The sequence below is a fragment of the Capricornis sumatraensis genome, chromosome 3, assembly GCF_032405125.1.
Source record: "Capricornis sumatraensis isolate serow.1 chromosome 3, serow.2, whole genome shotgun sequence".
Lineage (NCBI taxonomy): Eukaryota > Metazoa > Chordata > Mammalia > Artiodactyla > Bovidae > Capricornis > Capricornis sumatraensis.
Genome location: NC_091071.1, coordinates 138,979,130 through 138,998,873, shown reverse-complemented (window position 1 = coordinate 138,998,873; position 19,744 = coordinate 138,979,130). Strand labels below are relative to the sequence as shown.

Here is a 19,744-nt window from a genome sequence, read left to right as displayed (position 1 = left end):
GATAAAATATTTCCCGCATCTGCATGAAAAAAATGTTACCCTGCTCTTTCTTTTCCAGAATAAATAGCTAGAACCAGGTCATCCAAAACTCCTCCCATGATGTCATTTTAAGCTTTCCCTTCATCCTGTTCCCTCTCTTCTGGACATGTTCCAGTGTATCCTTCTTCATAAATTGAATTTCCAGGAAAGAACACAGTACCTCCAGGTGCATTCTGACAACTCAAGCAGAGTTGGACAAATACTCCCTCAATTCTATCAAAACAGCCAAGGGCAAATTCACTCCTTCTGTTTTTTCTAAACTGCCGCATCCCTTTCTTAACTTTCATTAAGCTCATGGTTAAGGAGAAAGCATGTGTTAGGCAGAAATTTAGCATGTCCAGAGGTCAGAAGAGGTTACCCGAGGGCACTGATCTCAGTACATTTGGTGAATGGTGCCCATCCCATGGAAATGCAGGTGAAGGGGGCTGAGGGGAAACCTCCCTGCTCATGGATGGTGTAAAGGCATGGAATAAACCATTAGTTCATAGGTATGTATCTCTTTAATGTAGGCTTACCAAATCCATTTTAGGGAAATAATTCAGTCCTGTGACTGCTGTCTAAGCACATCAGAGCCGGGAAAACCTGTCTGAGAAGATGATTTGCTTTGTGCTGTAACTGGCATAAAGTTCAGTGCAGGTATTGCTTAACAAGCGAGTTCTGAAGTGAAAGAAGATAGGTAAATTCTAAAGGACATTCTGGACACTGCCTTTCAGCCCCATTTTCCAGGTCAGTATGGTGGAATTAGACTTTTTTAAAAGCAGTAGAATAACAATTCTGAATATCTCTCTAGAACCTTCAAAACTTTATGTTGAATGAAAGCAAAACTAGTGTTTTAGACTCAAGGTATCTATGGTTAGTATTATATGACTCTTCTTAAGTGTCATTGAAGTGGAGCTTAGAAATGCCAGGGTTTTTTCTTTTAATAAATAGTCACATGAGTTATTAAAGATAGTTTCAGGGAATCAGACTTTAGACTTGAAGTAGTTTATCTGACTTTATCTTGTTAGAGAATATCTGTGATTTGCAGAAAAGAAAGAGGAACTTGTTCTAAAACTAGAATTTTTAAAAAGAGATTTTATTGCATCAAGGATATCAAGTGGTTTGCTACTGAGTTTCATCCGAGTTCCTTGTCAGGAAATATACTGCCTACATTTTGTTCATTTAATACATATATTGTGTTATTTGTATAGGTGCCCAGATATTTTCTGACTGCTCCCTGGTGCTTGAGTACTTGGAGAAGTACTTGGCTTTTGAATTATCCAAAGTACAGACTGTCTCCAACTTACAATGATTCAACTTAACGATTTTTTCACTTTACAATTGTGTGCAAGTGATACACATTCAGTAGAAATACTACTTCCAATTTTTTAAAGATTTTTTTTTAATGTTTATTTTTATTTTTTTATTTGGGTCTGCCAGGTCTCAGTTGCAGCATGCGGGATCTTCAGTCTTTGCTGTGGCATGTGGGGTCCTTTAGTTGGAGCATAGAAGCTCTTAGTTGCTGCTTATGGGATCCAGTTCCCCAACCAGGCGCCCTGTGCTGAACTATGTCTTAGCCACTGGACCACCAGAGAAGTCCCTGTACTTTGAATTTTGATCTTTTCCCAGCTAGCAGTGTATAGTGTATGATATACTTCTATACTCTGTTGTGATGTTGGGCAGCGGCAGCAGCCTCTCCCAGGCAGCCAAGTGATCTCCAGGGTAAACAACCACTCCGTGCCCAGACAACCATCTGTTTTTCACTTTCAGCATAGTATTTAGTATACTACATGAGCTCTTCAACACTTTATTATAAAATAGGCTTTGTGTTAGATGATTTTGCCCAGCTGTAGGCTAAGTGTTCTGAGCATGTTTTTAAGGTCAGCTGGCTAAGCTGTAATGTTCCTAAGGTTACGTGTATTAAATGCATTTTTGACTTACAATATTTTCAAGTTATGATGGGTTTCCCTGATGGCTCAGACAATAAGAAATCTGCCTGCAGTGTTGGAGACCCAGGTTCAATCCCTGGTTAGGAAAGATCCGCTGGAGAAAGGAATGACTGCCCACTCCAGTATTCTTGCCTGGAGAATTCCATGGACAGAAAAGCCTGGTGGGCTACAGCCCATGGGGTTGCAAAGAGTTGGACATGACTGAATGACTCACACTTTCACTTTTTCACCATCAGGATATAAACCTGATCAAGGAAGATCTGTACTGAGATCATATATGCCTACATATACCAGATATAGGCCTATGTCTTTCTCATGAACCACCATACTAATAACCTTGAGAAGGTCAATTTATTTTCCTGAAGTACCAGAGGCAAGGTGTTTCTGAGGCAAGGTGACTAATACTAAATATAAAAGAAACAAATTAAATATATTAAAATTATTTGCTGAATATTTTTACTGTGTTCAGAACCAGTGTGCAAAATAACATAGTTGAGGTCTCAAAAGTGGTTCTTGGGACTTCCCTGGTGGTCCAATGGCTAAGACTCCATGCTTCCAATACAGTGAGCCCAGGTCTGACCCCTGGTCAGGCAACTAGATTCCACATGCTGCAACAAAGTGTTCAAATGCCAGACTAAAGATCCCACATGCTGCAACTAAGACTCAGTGCAGCCAAATAAATAAAATACATCTATATGTATTTTTTTAAAGTGGTTCTTGCCTTGATTTTCTACCACTGGTCAGAGAGTAAGTAAATGTTAAAAATGGCCGTACTTTAAAATGAGCTAAGAATAAGGAAAATAGCTCTCAAAATAAAATCATATGTTTTACCAGTATCTTCTTACCTCCCTTGTCTTTCCCCTCGTGCCTTCCTCCCTCCCTCCCTTCCTTCCTTCTGTCATTTGTCAAGGAAAAAAGAGGAGGAAATAAACAGGAATATGGGCTATGTGAATAAATACTGTCTCTCCCTACTTTCCAATTATGCAAACTTAAATACTGTATGGAGATCTGGTTAGGAAGGGGGAGTCTCGTGTTTTCTGCAGTTCTATGACAATTTCAGGCATGGCTGTGTGTTTATAAACTTTTCTTGCAGATGTTACATTTTATGAACTATGACTCATCAAGGGTGGTACTGGTGTCTAGATGGAAAGAAATCTCTGAGGGATGAAGGATTACACAAGTCTGGTTCACTCAGAACCCGAGATATTTGAATAGAATATTTCCTGGGGGGAAGAAAAAAGCAACAAGATTTTGCCACACTTAAATGAATTCAAATCCATTTTTTTTCCCGAAGAGAATGAGGGAGGGACAGCATTCTTGTCTGGGGAGGTTTTGTTTTCATTTGCAAAGTGTTTTTAATTTGTGTAGGCTTTTTGTTTTGGGCTTTGGTCCATATTTGCATTCCAATGTTCAAAAACACCACTTGCTAGTAGACATTTTTTGAATACTCACTCTAGGCAAAGCACCAGATTTGATGCTACTTGGAGGCACAGAGAATAAAAGGGCTAGAATACTTTGTACTGCCATATTTGATCTTCTCGTAAAAGTTTAAACTCAATGTCACCTGTATCTTTCAGATTTGGCACCTGGGATCCTAAGTAGGAAGGTAATTCATACAAAGTCATAGAACTAATGACACGTAGGACAAAAACTTAGAAACATCTTTCCTGAGTTCCAATGTTCTTTCAACACACCAGGCTACCTAATACCAATGAACGTCAATGGGGTCAAGCATCATGACACCAAAAATCTCAGTAAACGAAACGAGTACAAGAAGTTCATGCTGAACAAAATATCAAAATTTTAAGTGGAGTCAGGATCTGACCCTGTACTTGCATGACCCAACTTCACTTGCCTCACCCAAGTCTTGGCCCTATATCATGTAATCTGAATTTGTGGAGGGACCAATGGGGAAAGCCAATATGAAAATATTCTGGGACTGGGATGTAAATAGAGTCACATGTCCAGATGTTCAGAGATGGATCACACACGATCCACGTAGTAGTGTACTGAGATAAAATAGCTCCCATTTGTTTCAATAAGACACATATCGAAGACAAGAGGAAAAACTTGAGATGCGATGGTGGGTCATGCTAACCTCTAGGGGACAAGAACCCCGTTTCCCTCAAGGGCTCTGCAAGGTGAGGACAAAGTGGAGTCCTGAGAGCCTCACAATGGGGTTTGGTTGGAGGGCTTTGATCAGAACTAGAAACTGGGTTAAATTTTTCTTCCTCTTTCTGATTTTCTTCTCTTTCTCACCCATGTCCTGTGCTTTAAGTGATAGTCCAGGTCCTAAATATACACCATTTGAAAATACTCTTGCCCTTTGTAGGACAAGAAGAAATCACAGTGGAGTCCTGGGGGAAAAGAAGAGGCTCTTGGGCAAATGCGGTACCTATGTGGTCCAGGCCGCAAGGGGACTTGAGACTTGGCCTGCGGTGGAGCAGTAAAGAACAGGCATTGCCTGGATGTCCTCAGAACACAGCTGCCACGGCTGGGTGAGCTCTGGTTTAGGTTCCTGGTCTGGTAATTTTGTTCTTCACGTTTCTACATTTGCAGTAACTTTAACAGCAGAGTTAGAACCAAGCCCAGGAATAGAACGGATTCTGGATAAATATGGATCTCTGGCGCAGCTCTAATGTGTAGCCACAAGAGAAGCTCAAAGACAAAAACTTCTCATAAGCTGGGTCCACCCGGCCTGGAGGTGGGGGTGTGGGGTGAGGAATGGTGAGAAAGGGTCTGATTAAAAAACAGTGTAGCTACTTTTTTTTTGCTTCATGGCAAGCAGGATTTTAAGTCCTTGACCAGGGATGACCAGGGATTGAACCTGTGCCCCCTGCAACAGAAGATCAGAGTCTTAACCACTGGATGGCTAGGGAAGTCCCCAAAGCACCTTTCTTTTCTTACGTCATTCTGAACTTCCTCCTGTCTAATCCTTCTCACTTGCAAGGAAGAGGGGTTTATTTATTTTGCTTTTTATTCAGCCAATTATGGCTCTAGAAAAGAAAAGTAGAATTATTCTCTAATTTCAGTGTTGTTCTTAGAAGCTATTGCTTTAAACACTCTGGAGAAAGGATTCTTATACCTTGGGTGCCTAGAGGGTAAGAACTTGGGCACTTACACATTTTAGTAAGAATCTAACCATTCTAACTTGCCAACTGAATGGTTTTTGCAATTTCCTCAAGTTTCCTCACCTTCAGTTTCCCAGTCAGTAAGTAGAGAATAAAAGCTCAAAAGTAATATCTGTTATCATAGATTCTTGTCCTTGATGGATGATGTTAAAGACCCTCTAAATACAGATGTCAATACCTTCTAAAATGTCCCCATCAGCAGCCATGCAGCCCCTTTTGTGCCCACCCTGTGCCATGGATCTCTTTGTTTGTTTGTTGGCTGATAGATTTTGAACGGCTGTAAGTTTTGGGTTCTACTAAGCCAAACTTTTCCTAGCTATTGTGCCAAGTAATTTTTTGCCCTATCTTCTACATTGGAACCACACAGAATAAATGTTTTATTTTTTCCTCATCTTCAGGTATGTGAAAAGAGCTCTCAGACCTCCTTTATTTTTAATTTTTTTTATATTGGAGTATATTTCAGGTGTACAGTAAAGTGATTCAGTTATATATATATACGTAAGTCTATTTTTTTAAAAAATTCTTTCCCCATTTACATTATTATAGAATATTGAGTAGCACTTCCTGTGCTATACAGTAGGTCCTTGTTGGTTATCTGTTTTAAATATAGCAGTGTGCACTTGTCAGTCCCAAGCTCCCAATCTATGTCTCCTCCCGACCTGTCCCAGCTGGTAACCATAAATTCATTCTCTAAATCTGTGAGTCTGTGTTTTGTAAATAAGTTAATTTGTATCATTTTTTAAAATTCAACATGTAAGCAATATCTTGTGGTATTTGTCTTTCTCTGTCTGACTTCACTCAGTCTGATAGACTCCAGTTCCATCCATTTTGCTACAAACAGCATTTTATTCTTTTAAATGACTAAATAATATCGATTGTACATATACACCACATCTTCTTTATCCATTCAACTGTTGATAGATGCTTACACTGGTTCCATGGCTTGGCTATTGTAAACAGCCTTCCTTTCTTACTGATTCCTTCAACCATTCCAACAAATGTAATTTAGTCTTGAGTCCTTTCTTTTGCATTGCTTCTTTTTCCAATGATCTTCTCAAAATCTGTTTTTGCAGACTTCAACCAACTATACCTCCTATAGACTGACAGTGGTAAAGTGGAGTGCTGAGCCTGCTAGCTTACTTTCACTACAGTCAAATAATTAAAAGTGTTCCTGAAGACTGTTTCTAAACCATTGCAATATTGACTTTGGTATCCAACTGTTTGGTTTTTATCAATGGGCAAATCTTTCAACTGGTGCTTTATTTTACCTTCCATTACTACGTTTGATCCTATACACATTTCTATCTCCTCGAAGTGAAAAAAACGGCAGAAATATTTTCAGGCATAACCTTGTATGAATGGGAGGAAATTCTAGAACTGTTGTCCCTCCCTCCTCCTACTTTTTTGCTGCTATCTTGAGAAAACATTACTTTTGCTACCAAAACAAGTTTCCCTTCCCCCCACTTTACCAAGTTCACTAACCATCTCTCTGTATGATGAATAGTATTGTTTTGTGAAGTGGCTGAAACTTCAATATATTTTGTGAATTACTTGAGTACTGTTTTTTCTCCTTCTGGAGACTAGCCTTCTCTCTTCTTTTTAATTTTATTAGGTATTTATTTGTTTTAAAAAATATTTACTTACTTATTTGGCTGCTCCAGATCTCAGCTGTGGCATGTGGGATCTTAATTGTGGCATGTGGGATCTTAATTGTGGCATGTGAACTCTCAATTGGGTATGTGGGATCTAGTTCCCCAACTAGGAATTGAACTTGGGCCCTCTGCATTGGGAGCTTGGAGTCTCAGCCACTGCACCACCACCTTTCTTTCTTTTTAAAATTGTTTTATTTTATTTATTGGACACATAGCATGTGGGATCTTAGTTCCCCAACCAGGGATCGAACCCATGCTCCCTCCATTGGGAGCTAAGAGTCTTAACCACTGGACCACCAGGGAGTCCTCCACCACCTTTCTTTTTTAAAGAAAGGAAATATCTTGAGAAAAATTGAAATAAGCATGTAGTAGCTGGCTAATTCAGTTTCTACCCTAAACTGGATGTTTCTCCTAGATTTCTGTCAATGTCACAGCAATATGTGATTAAATCAAAACATCAGTAGTGCCAAGGCTTCAGAAAACAGAAGTGTATTATAGTAGCAGCACAAACTTCTACTGTGTGTCCCTGACTTTTCTGAAGCATATGTTTGTCTGCAGAGATGTCAGGTCATGGTTAAAGATTTTTGATGCACACCAACATAGTCATGTTTGACCTTTTTTTTTTTTTTTACTGACTAAACCATGGATGGCATCTATGAGAAGTTTTATAATCTGGTAGGTACCTTGTTGTGATTTTTGCTTCCAAAATCAGTTCTTCAGTAAACATAACATTGCCCAGAAGACAGTAAAAAGGGTTAAAGCTCTAGTTTTGATTGCTTATATGGATAGATATATCCATGACATAAATTGAACAATTCAGATCTCCAATAGCTATCTAGTCATATGCCTTACAAAAATAAAGTTACAGAAGTCCTCTAGCATCAAGGTTTCCAAATTAAGTGCCCACTTCTTCCTGCTAAAAAATTATCTTCATATACATAAATCCTTTTTGAAGAACATTTTTAAAATTTGCTCTGACCAAGGCTTTGAAACATTACATTGTTAATTGTGGTGATTCTTTCCCAGATTCCAGACAAAATTTGGAGAAAAGTGGGACTTCCTTGGTGGTCCAGTGGTTAAGACTCTGCTCTTATACTACAGAGTTCAATCCCTGGTTGAGGAACTAAGATCCAATGTGCTATGTGGCACAGCAAAAGAAGAAAAGAAAAAAAAATTGGAGAAAAGCAAGATAAAGACTTAGATCTTAAATAAAAGGTGAAAAATAGCTTTTTTAAAGAATAAGAGAAATATAATGCTTTATAGTGTTCTGTTTTCTCACCACTCTTGGTCAGATATAGGGATAGTACTAGCATTTGGGGCTAGACACAAGGGTTCCCCAACTTCCTTTGGAGGACAGGCATCTGACAATGTGTGATCTCAGTCCAGATGAAGTATTTTTCATAACATAAAGCGCACAAAACAAAACAAGTTTTGAAATCTCTCCTTAAGTCTTCTCACTCTTCTCCTAAAGTGACATAAAGAAATCCCATTATCTTTCTACTTTCCTTCTAACCCTCTATTGTGTACTGCTTTTAGTCTTAAACTGGTGGTAATTGGAACTTCCCTGGTAATCTAATGGGTAAGACTCCCAAAGCAGGGGGCCTGAGTTCAGTCCCTGGCCAGAGAACTGTATCCCACATCTTTCAATTAAAGCTCCTGCAGGCTGCAACAAAGATGGAAGATCTCGAGTGCCGCAATTAAGACCTGGCACAGCTAAATAAATAAGTATTAAAAAGGCAAATAAATCCTAAGAGTTCTCATCACAGTTCAGTTCAGTGGCTCAGTTGTGTCTGACTCTTGGCGACACCATGGACTGCAGCATGCCAGGCTTCCCCATCCACCACCAACTCCTGGAGCTTGCTCAAACTCATGTCCATCAAGTCAGTGATGCCATCCAACCATCTCATCCTCTGTTGTCCCCTTCTCCCACCTTCAATCTTTCCCAGCATCAGGGTCTTTTTCAGTTCTCTGCATCAGGTGGCCAAAGTATTGGAGTTTTAGCTTTAGCATCATTCCTTCCAAAGAACACCCAGGACTGATCTCCTTTAGAATGGACTGACTGGATCTCCTTGCAGTCCAAGGGACTCTCAAGAGTCTTCTCCAACACCACAGTTCAAAAGCATCAGTTCTTCGGCACTCTGCTTTCTTTATCACAAGGAAACATTTAAACAATGGTAGTGATAAATAGCTATAATTACTGAGCATGCTCTGTGTGCCAGGCACTGAGCTAACCATTTTTTGAGGATTTCCTTATGTAATCATCATAACAACACTATGACTTAGAACTATTACTGCTCTCATTTTACAAATGAGGAAACTGGCATTTCAAGGTAGTAGGTGATTTGTCCAAAAATCCACAGCCAGAAGAGATAGGACTGGGATTTGAAGTCAGATATTCCGATTCCAGAGGCAATAGAACCCTTTATGGTCTGATATTTAAATTATACCCATGTGTTAACTATCTTAAAGTCTTGCAAAAAGAATTAAGCCTGAAAATTTCTCCCTAACCTAAGGTTATTCATTCACTCTGTTTTCCTCCCCCAAATCCACAGAGCTCAACAGATTGTGCAAATCAGGACATAAACCTCTGGGTGGAACGTCAAATCAACTGTTGTGTAAGTAGGCACTGACCTTTCAAACATGTGCTGTGTTCTCTTGAACTGTCCCAATGAAGCATGAGGGTTAGACCTGCAAATCAGTCAGCAAGTGCCTTTTATGAAAAGACCTTGATCCCAACAGAGTGAAAATAGGTATCACTTCATGTCCACTTGGTTCAATTTTTTTTTAACTAAAGAAAAAATTTTCTCTTCCCTAAACCCATTTCTTTTTAAATTATTATTATTATTATTGTTTTTATTTTTATTTTTTTTATAATTGATCTTTTTTTTTAATTTTTATTTTTACTTTATTTTACTTTACAATACTGTATTGGTTTTGCCATACATTGACATGAATCCACCACGGGTGTACATGCATTCCCAAACATGAACCCCCCTCCCACCTCCCTCCCCATTTTATTTTTAATTAGAGGATAACTACTTTATAATATCATGCTGGTTTTTGCCATATATCAACATGAATCAATAAGAGGTATACTTATGTCCCCTCCTTCTTGAACCCCATTCGCATCTCTTCTCCATCCCATCCCTCTGGGCTGTCACAGAGGCCTGGCTTTGGGTTCCCTGCATCATACTGCAAACTCCCAGGGGCTGGCTATTTTACATATGGTAATACATATGTTTCAGTGCTAGTCTCTAAAAATCATCCCACTCTTTCCTTCTCCCACTGAGTCCAAAAGTCTCTTCTTTATGTCTGTCTCCTTTGTTGCCCTGCACGATCATTGGTACCATCTTTTTAAATTCCATTTATATGTGTTAATATACAATATTTGTCTTTCTCTTTCTGACTTACTTCACTCTGTATAATAGGCCCTAGATTCATCCACCTCATTAAACTGACTCAACTGTGTTCGTTTTTATAGCTGAGTAATATTCTACTGGGTACATGCACCAAAACTTCCTTATCTATTCATCTGTCGATGGATAGGTTGCTTCCATGTCCCCGTATTGTAAATAGTGCTGCAGCAAATATTGGGGTACATGTGTCTTTTTCAGTTATGGTCTCCTCAGAGTATATGCCCCATAGTGGGATTGCTGGGTCTTGTGGTAGTTTGGTGGGCTGTTGTCTCAGGGGTCGCACAGAGTCAGACATGACTGAAGCGACTTAGCAGCAGCAGCAGCAGCACGGTAGTTTTATTCCTAGTCTCTTGAGGAATCTCCATACTGTTCTCCATAGTGGCTGTGTTAATTTGCATTCCCACCAACAATTTAAGAGGGTTCCTACCCCCATTTGTTTATGACTTGTGGGTTTTTAGTTCCCCTATATGCTAAGTCACTTTAGTTATATCTGGCTCTTTGTGATCCCATGGGATCACAGGCTTCTCTGTCCATGGGATTCTCCAGGCAAGAATACTAGAGTGGGTTGCCATGCACTTCTCTAGGGGATCTTCCTGACCCAGGAATGGAACCCACATCCATTCCATCTCCCGCATTGGCAGGCAAGTTCTTTACCACTAGTGCCACCTAGGAGGCCTTTTAATTCCCCTATCAGGGATCAAACTATGCCCCCTGCAGTGAAAGCACAGGCTTAACCACTGGATCACCAGGGAAATCCTTGAAATTAGCTAGTGTTTAAATCCAGGATTGAGTTTCAGTGCCAAGTCAGTAAAAAGTTATTGTGAGTGTTACCCTAGTTTAGCTAAGCTTCCTAAAAGACTCTATTAATTTCCTAAATGAATGTCTTTCGAATATGTCTGCCTCATCTTCGTTCTAACTCTCACTGCCTAGGGGCCCTTCCATCTTTGACCTCAAGTGTGCCAATATGTCCCAAACTGCCTCCAGATGATCTTTACAAAAATTCAGTGATGACACTCACTACTACAAATAGTTCTATTTGCTCCCAACTCACAATGGAATAAAATCTTAACTACTTAGGCATGACTTTCAAAGGCCTTCATTACCAAAACATTCCCTTGATTGGTTGTGTCTTTTCCAGTCAAACCAAAACACTTTCATTTATCCTAATATGCCCATTTTCCTAATAAGGAATATTAACATTTGTTTTAATGTGTGGCACTAAGGAATAAATGACATGGGAGCTACAGATAGATAGGCTGCTACTGCTGCTGCTAAGTCGCTTCAGTCGTGTCCAACTCTGTGCAACCCCATAGACAGCAGCCCACCAGGCTCCCCCGTCCCTGGGATTCTCCAGGCAAGAATACTGGAGTGGGTTGCCATGTTCTTCTCCAATGCATGAAAGTGAAAAGTAAAAGTGACGTCGCTCAGTCATGTCTGACTCTTAGCAACCCCATGGACTGCAGCCCACCAGGCTCCTCCATCCATGGATTTTCCAGGCAAGAGTACTGGAGTGGGGTGCCATTGCCTAGATGCCTCTTATTCAAGGATAGGCTCTGCCAGGGGTTGGGGTGGAAAGGAGCAATCCAAAATTAACCATTTAACCATCAGTATCACACTCAACCTTCAATTTCCGTTTAAAACTCCCTTGCTTCTCTTGGGTGAATAAACAGGGAATCTTTATAAAATACTGCTGTGTCCCAACACCTTCCAAGCAGAGATCATTTTTCCAAAGGGCAACAAAATATTCTGCTGGTGCCAAACATCTTGAGCACAAACTGGGGTGTGGTATACTGTTTATGTTTGATAGTGAGTGAAAAATATTGAGCAATGACCTCAAATAACCCTCCCCCACTCTCCTTCTCTCTCTCTCTTTCACACACACACACACATGCTTTTGAACAAAGTCTCTTCCCTAAGTAGACAGCTTTTGAGAGATATAGTATGCTGATCACTTATGTTTGCTGATTGATGGATTTTTGGTTTTCACCAAAGAGTTTCTCTCTCATGTCCATTGATTCTTCCTGCTTATTTTTGTCATTTAATCAGAAGCAGGGTATAGATACCCTCAAGGTTCATAGGAGATACATTTCACAGGAGTTGTATTCTTGAGTACTTTATCAGGATAAATGGGAGAATTCTGGGGCTTTACCAGTGTCTCAGTGGTAAAGAACCCACCTGCCAATGGGTTTGATCCCTGGGTGGGGAAGATTCCCTGGAGAAAGAAATGGCAACGCTCTCCAGTAATTTTGCCTGGTAAATCCCATTGACACAAGGAGCCTGGCGGGCCACAGTCTATGGGATTGCAAAAGGGTCAGACATGAGTTAGTGACTAAACAACAACATGGGAAATTCTACACAGGCAGACAGTGGTCAGCAACATCAAAACCTTCTCTCTGGTTGAAGCAGATTAGATCTAAATTTTCTTAAGATTCTGTTAGGTATACATTTTTGCAGTGGTCCATGACAACCCATCTAACTCAACAATATGAAACTAAATTTAATTCCTTTGCATTCACCAAATGTTCTGCCAGAAGGAATCTTTGTGTTTTGTCAAGGTAAATAAACTAAAAGTTTCCCTCTACAGTCAAGTCTCATTTAAAACCACACTTAAATGTTTAAAGATACACATTTCTACCAGATGTTCTTTCCCCAAATCATCTGGATTTTATGGAATATTTATCACTATTTTTTCTGCCAGGACTCTTGTAGTGAAATCTATTTATTCAGGAAAGAGTTTCAGCCTTACCATCTAGTAAGTCTGCATAGATCAGAAACCAATTTGCTTAATTCAATAAACTGCTCTGTGCTCCAAAAGTAGATATTTGTCACTTGAGTGTCAATGTAACTGTAACCCAGGAATGTGACAACTTGGTTCCCCACAGCAGCTGAATCCCTGCGGTAAACATGCCTCACCACATTCTTTGGAAACCAAACCATGAACTTCAGGGGGTGCTTCTCTGAACTTTGCTCCACAGCAAGCATTTTTCACACATTTCTAATGGACTCAGGCGGACCTTTTTTATATTCATGTCCACAATACAGCTTGGCACTCACTTCAGTGGCTACTCAGAAGATTTAAGATCATGAAGATCTTTCTGTCTTTATTTCAGTCAGAATTATTTATTCGCTTTTTAGCAGCACATATGGTTTAAGACAAATACAGTAGCTATTTCCTCTTTTTCAGTCAAGTCAAAAGGACTCATCTTGGCGATGTTTTGTGCACTTCCAAATTGAGAAAAATATATGACATCTCAGTGGAAAGCCACAGCCAGCCAAGACAGTTTCATTTTTCCTGTTTAATGAATGTGAAAGTTTCCTTTAAATCTGGATTCTAAGTTGGCCTGCTCCACATCTTCATTTCTGGTTATTGCCTAGCCAGGGTTTTTTTCTATTGTTCAGACATCCCTCCAGTTTCATCTGAGTCTTCATTCACATCTCCTCTTCTCAAAAGCAGAAAAGTTTTATGTGTCTAAATATACCCGTGTGTGTGTGTGTGTGTGTGTGTGTGTGTGTGTGTGTGTGTGTATGTAGCATGTATATGTGCTCAGTCATGTCCAACTCTTTGCAGCCCCATAGACTGTAGCCCACCAGGCTCCTCTGTGGAATTTCCCAGCAAGAATACTGAAGTAGGTTGCCATTTCCTCCTCCAGGGGATCTTCCCAACACAGGGATCAAACCCACCTCTCTTGTGTGTCCTGCATTGGCAGGCAGTTTCTTTATCACTGTCTCACCTGAGAAGCCCTGTATGTGTGTATACACATGGTGAAACTGAAGAACAATTCCCCCATGTTTTCTTTCTGTATCTCTTTTTGCTCTTTCTCTCTTATCAAGAATAAATAGATAAGTATAACACAGTATGTGTGATGATACAGCGGCTTTTTTTTTTAGAATTTTTATTGGAGTATAGTTGCTTGAATATCAGTTTTAAAAAGTTTAAAAATACTTGTTCTTAAATAAAGGCCCTTAAATTTAAATTGGCAGAAATGGCCAAGGTAATATCCTTTCTCTGTAGACCACATTTTTACTTTGAGATTGCAGGTATTTTCTTGAGATTGCATTATCATACAGTTTGTTTGCATTCTCACATGTGTATAGCTTTTATTTTTTCAATAATTTTATTTCTTACTATCTACAAGGCATAGTGTTAGCAAAGATTGCATATTCAAGTATTGACAGCATCTTGGAAAGTGTCATAAATGAGTGATTTAGAAGTGGTAACCATGACAAATGAGAGAATGCATCCCTTGTCTGAAGAGGAATCCAAATGCTGCTATAGGAAATACAGGTCCGTTATTACCAGATAATATACATTTTCCAAAGAAGCTAGAAATTGCAACTATTTTTGTGAAGTCTATTAATGTTTAATATTAGCATTGACATCTAACATACATTTTTTTAACACTTTTTTAAACCAAATCAAATACGTTTGCAGTCTCTACAAAGTGCAGTTGGTTTAGTGGGGTAGAGTGGACCAGACCAAGCCAGGAATCCCAGGTGAGAGTGCCCACAGATAGAGAGCAGATTCAGCAGCAGGAGATAGAAGAAAGGAGTTCAGACTGAGCCTAGTGTGTGTAGATGAGGGTTTCTTAACTTTGGCATCCTTGACTTTTGGGGCAATATGATTCTTTGTTGTAGGGGGCTGTATATTCTAGGATGCTTAGCAGTATCCCTGGTCCTTACCCATTAGATAGCGGCAGCATTTTCCCCCTCATCCTCCATTCTTTGTTGTGACCATCAACAGTGTCTTTAGATATTGTCAAATATCCCCTGGGAGGCAAAGTTGTTCCCAGTTTGAGATCCACAGGTGTAGATTGTGGCAGGGATGGACAATGGGAATTGGTGTCAGAGCACTGACCCCTGGGATGGCAAGCAGATAGTCTAACCAAGGTTGGGAGAGAAGCATAGATCTTCCTAGAGAAGAAAGGAACAGCGTGATGGAAATGTGGTAACAGTGTTCTCTAGAGGACCAAAGGTATAGCAATCCAAAGCTGGAACCTGGAGTAAGGACTAGGAACAAGGCAATAACCCAGTTATTCAAACCAGAGAATGAAGTAGAAATAGAACCATGGATCAGGACAGCTGCCAAGTTACATTTCGAACAAGAAATATAGTTGAGTCCAAGTTTGGGGCAGAGCAGAGCTTACAGGTGGAAGCTGAAAGCCCAAGTTGTGAGAATTAGAACAGTGATGAGGCAGGGAAATAGTGGTCTAACCGGAGACGGCAGAAAGCAGGGTGAGGGTCATTATCAGGGAATTTGCTCATCATCCCCTTTTGAGAACCAGGAGCCTTGTTACAGCTCCATGGAAGGGCTCTGCTTCTAGTAATGATCCATTGTTTTGCCTTTCTTATCAGGATCCTCTTTAATAACTCTAACAGAAACCCAGCACAGTCAGGAACTTGTCCATAGCATCTTTTTTCCTAGAGAAAAGAAGAGTTATCTCGATTCTTATATCAATTTGGAGAAGGTTAAAATGAGGGTCTGTGGAGAGGCCCTGAGTAGCATTAAATCTTATGGTTGCCTCACTGGCACCAAGGGGCAAGTCATTCTCAGAGGCCAACTCAGAGTTTCTATTTCCATTTAACATATAGCCTCCTCTCCTTCACTGTTGAAAAGCTCAGTCTTCAAAGAGTTTGCCTCCCCCAGAGGTCACAAATTTATAGCTGGGCTGAATATGGCCCACAGCTATTTAGTTTTAAAACAGTAGTTTAAGAGTTGGGAACTTTCCACATTAAAAATACAGATATTCAGGGTCTTCCCTGGAGGTCTAGTGGTTAAGACTGTGCACTTCCACTGCAGGAAGCACAGGTTCAATCCCTGGGGGGAATTAAGATCCAGCATGCTGCAAGGCATGGCCAAAAAAATAAATAAAAGAAATACCTTAAAATATATATGTGAGTGTGTATGTATATATGTATAAATTTTCATCCATTCATCCAAAACTGTGGCAACACTAAGCCCTCATTTCCCACATGGAAACATTTGGCTGGAATTGAGTAGCTACTTTCCATTGAAAGCAAGTCCACTGTTTTGTGGATCACCCAAATCCCATTATCTCCCCAACTTGGACTATTGTACCATTAAAGTTACCTGCCCTTGTGACATTTAAATTATGAAATAAAGGGCAGAGGTCATTTAACTCTGCCCAAGTCACATAGGCCTATTACAACTCTAGATCTGCTCCTCATTTCCTTATAAAACAAGAGTCTCACCAGCCCGTCATAGTCAATGGCAAAAACTGCTCCATGAGATCATCCAGGCACCCAGGCTTCTATCTTGTGAACCATCATGTTTTTCCTCATCCACCTGGCGTATGATGGCTCATCACTGCATCCTCATTCAGCCAATAAGAAGAAGAGAAAGAGGATAGGGGAAGGCCTGACACTGGCATGGAATCAAGAGGTCTAAACATCTTATTGTGTATACAAGCCAAGGACTTCCAAAGTTTGCCAACGGATCACCAGAATCCAGGCAAGAAACATGGAACAGATTGTCACTGATAGCCCTCAGAAGGAAATGACTGCCTACACCTAGAGAACAGTTATCTCCAGACTTTGAAACAAAAAATTTGTAATTTTAAGCTACTCAACATAGAGCACTTTGTTACAGCAGCCCTAGGAATCTAATAAAGTTAGCCTCTAGATATTTGGATAGGTCTAAGTACCATTTGGAAACTTAATTCGATCTGGAGGCACCTGTAAACTGTAAAGCAAAGTATTGGATTGGCCAAAAAGTTCATCTGAGTTTTTTGTAAGATGTTACAGAAAACCTGAACAAATTTTTTGGCCAACCCAATACAAGCAAGGCATATAATTAAGAATATGTCCTCAAGGGTTAACTGTCTAGCCAAGGACTTGGTAGGGTAGTCTTTGAATTCTGCCTTACTTCTCTCTTTTCTCCATCCCACCCCTCCCTCTCACCATCACCAACACACAAAAACATCTGCTGTAACTCACAGGGGAATTCCTAGCTTATATTTCCTGTGAAGGCTTCAGCTGGGCAGTATGCAGCTCCTCTTGAAGATCTTTCTCCAAGCCTAAACTGGTCATTGCGTCTAACCTATGCATCTGCTTTCTGGAAGATTAGCAGTTTCTCTGGAACAGGGCTTTCTGTTAGAAGGGATTCTGTTTGGAAAGATCACTCATCCTCAAGGTAATTCTCCTGCCCCAAGAGAATTGGGAAGAAGGGTAGTTGGCCTCCTTCAGCAGACCCTATGACCATTCTGGCCCAGCAGGGTCAGCAGTGACAGCTCCTGACTTGGTGAAAATAGTGGTTGTGTGCAATTACAGGTCCTCCAATGGCTTTTCTATGTTTGGGGAATGAGATTCCATCTATTCATTCCTTCGGGTTTTGTAAGGTGATTCCAGGCCATCTGGTTTCAGGATTGCTAATAGTCTAAAGAATAGGCCACAAGCACAAAAAAAGTGGCTTCCCTGGTGGCTCAGTTGGTAAAGAATCTGCCTGCAATGCAGGATACCCAGGTTCAATCCCTGGATCAGAAAGATCCCCTGGGGGCCATGACAACCCACTTCAGTATTCTTGCCTGGAGAATCCCCATGGACAGAGGAGCCTGGCAAGCTATACAGTCTGTGGGGTCACAGAGTCAGACACGACAGAGCAACTAAGCACAGCAAATTAAGCCCTGTATTAAGCACTGTAGGGTCCAGAGATGACAGTCATTCTTGTAGAATTCACAGTTTGGTAGAGCAGAAATCAAAGAGAAATCAATGAAAGCGTAATGCATTAAGTACGGTAAGAGCAGTGTGACGGAAGAGGAGAATGTCACATGGTTAAGAGCTCAGGATCTGCATTCAATGGAGCTGAGTTTTGATTCTGACTCTCCAATTATAGGTTGCTGTGATACTGGGAAAGTCACTAAGCTTTTCAAAGCTTCAGTATTTTTCCTTGTAAATAGGAAAATAGTAGTACTTATACACTTTATATGATTTTTTTCAAGGATCAAATTAGATCATACCTGCCTAGCACCTAGGAAATTCCCAACAGCATTGACTACTGTATATGTTAATAGTTATGATTAAGTATTATTAATATAATTATCTGAGGGGAGGTAATGTTAGAAAATGTTCCCAAGAAAAGGTGGCATTTGAGCTGAATAATGAAAAATAAAGAGAAGTTGGCTGAGTTTGGGTTTGGGAAGATGCTAATGAATTGCTTTTGTTTATTATGTTCAGATTCCTTAAATGAATTTAGATAAGATGATGACTTCAGTGTTAGTCAAACTGAGCTTGAGATGGCTGTGAGCAATACAAAATGTTTTGACCTCTTCATTATAACTCTACTATAATCTCAAATCTTATATATCTACTCTATCAGTGATTATAGCTCCATGAGATGACTATAACTACTAATATTTTTTCTACTTGATTTTGAATACTACAGATAGAAATAGCAAAACAAATTGATGAAGCTAGAATTGTACCCAATAAGCTTTGTTTCGGTTGAAAAATTGACATTTAAGTCTTCTTAGCCTAGGAAACTAGACTTGATAGCAGGAAAGAAAAAAGAGACCACAGAAGAAAATAAAGTTTCAAAGTGAAAATCGCTCAGTCTTGTCCGACTCTCTGTGACCCCATGGACTATTACAGTCCATGGATTCTCTAGGCCAGAATACTGGAGTGGGCAGCCTTTCCCTTAAATGCACTCTACAGGAAGTTAATGTAGAAATTAAGTGGTCATAGTCAAGTTCATTCCAAAATGTATCTTTTAGTTGAAAAGTCTTCCATATTGATATAATTCTGATGAACATATTTGAATTCATAAACACAGAATCAGAACATCCATGAGTGCCAAATAGGGTCAAAATCTCCAGTGCTTGCCTGTGACATCCAGGTGGTAAGCCAAGGAAGCAAGTAGAACTCTGTCCAGATCTTAAGAAGTCAAAGTACTAAAGTTTTTTTTTTTTTAATCGGAAGTCTTTTATTATTATAATTAGAGGAATAATTGCTTTACACTGTTGTAGTGGCCTCACTGTACATCAAAGTGAATCAGTCACAGTTATATATATAGCCCCTCTCTCTGGAGCCTCCTTCCCCCCACCATTCCATCTCTCTATGTCATCATACAGTGCTAGGCTGGCTCCCTGTGTCATATAGCAGCTTGCTGTTTATATGTTTTACACATGATAGTGTATATATTGTCTCTGCTGCTTTCTCAATTTCTCCTTGCTGCTTCTTCCCCTGCTGTGTTCCTAAGTCTGTTCTCTATGTCTGTGTCTCCTTCTCTTCTCTGTAAACAGGTTCATGGATGCAAATAAAGAGGTTGAAGTCATCACACACAAATGTTAATCTGTTTTCTTTTGCATCTTCCATAAAATAAAAATACCTGGTAAGAACTTAATAAGTACTTGAATTTTAGATTCTCTCGAGTCAGCCCTGCAAACATTATGAACATAGAAATTACACCTATAGTGTGAATCATTTTAATTTAGCACTTATTGAATATTTTACAAAAATAAACTTCCACGCTTTGAGAATGATTATAGAAAAATTTAGGTCCATCAAGACTTGGACACCTAGAGTATTAATCCTACCAAGAAAGTGTTAGCGTTAGTCCTACCAAG

At 39.8% G+C, this 19,744-nt stretch overlaps 1 protein-coding gene across 4 annotated transcripts in view; it reads left to right on the top strand.

Moving 5' to 3' along the window:
- CMKLR2 (chemerin chemokine-like receptor 2) overlaps positions 1-19,744 on the top strand; it is a 50,215-nt gene that overhangs the window by 26,557 nt on the left and 3,914 nt on the right. For 2 of the 4 annotated variants that reach the window (XM_068967996.1, XM_068967998.1), the window contains exons 1-3: positions 658-765; positions 4,300-4,465; positions 9,303-9,365. In XM_068967996.1, the coding sequence (XP_068824097.1) occupies positions 4,436-4,465; positions 9,303-9,365 (93 nt within the window). In that variant the 5' untranslated portion in view covers positions 658-765; positions 4,300-4,435. Of the gene's footprint in view, positions 1-657; positions 766-4,299; positions 4,494-9,302; positions 9,366-19,744 lie in introns of those variants that run through there. The other 2 variants (XM_068967997.1, XM_068967999.1) reach the window with 2 other exon arrangements.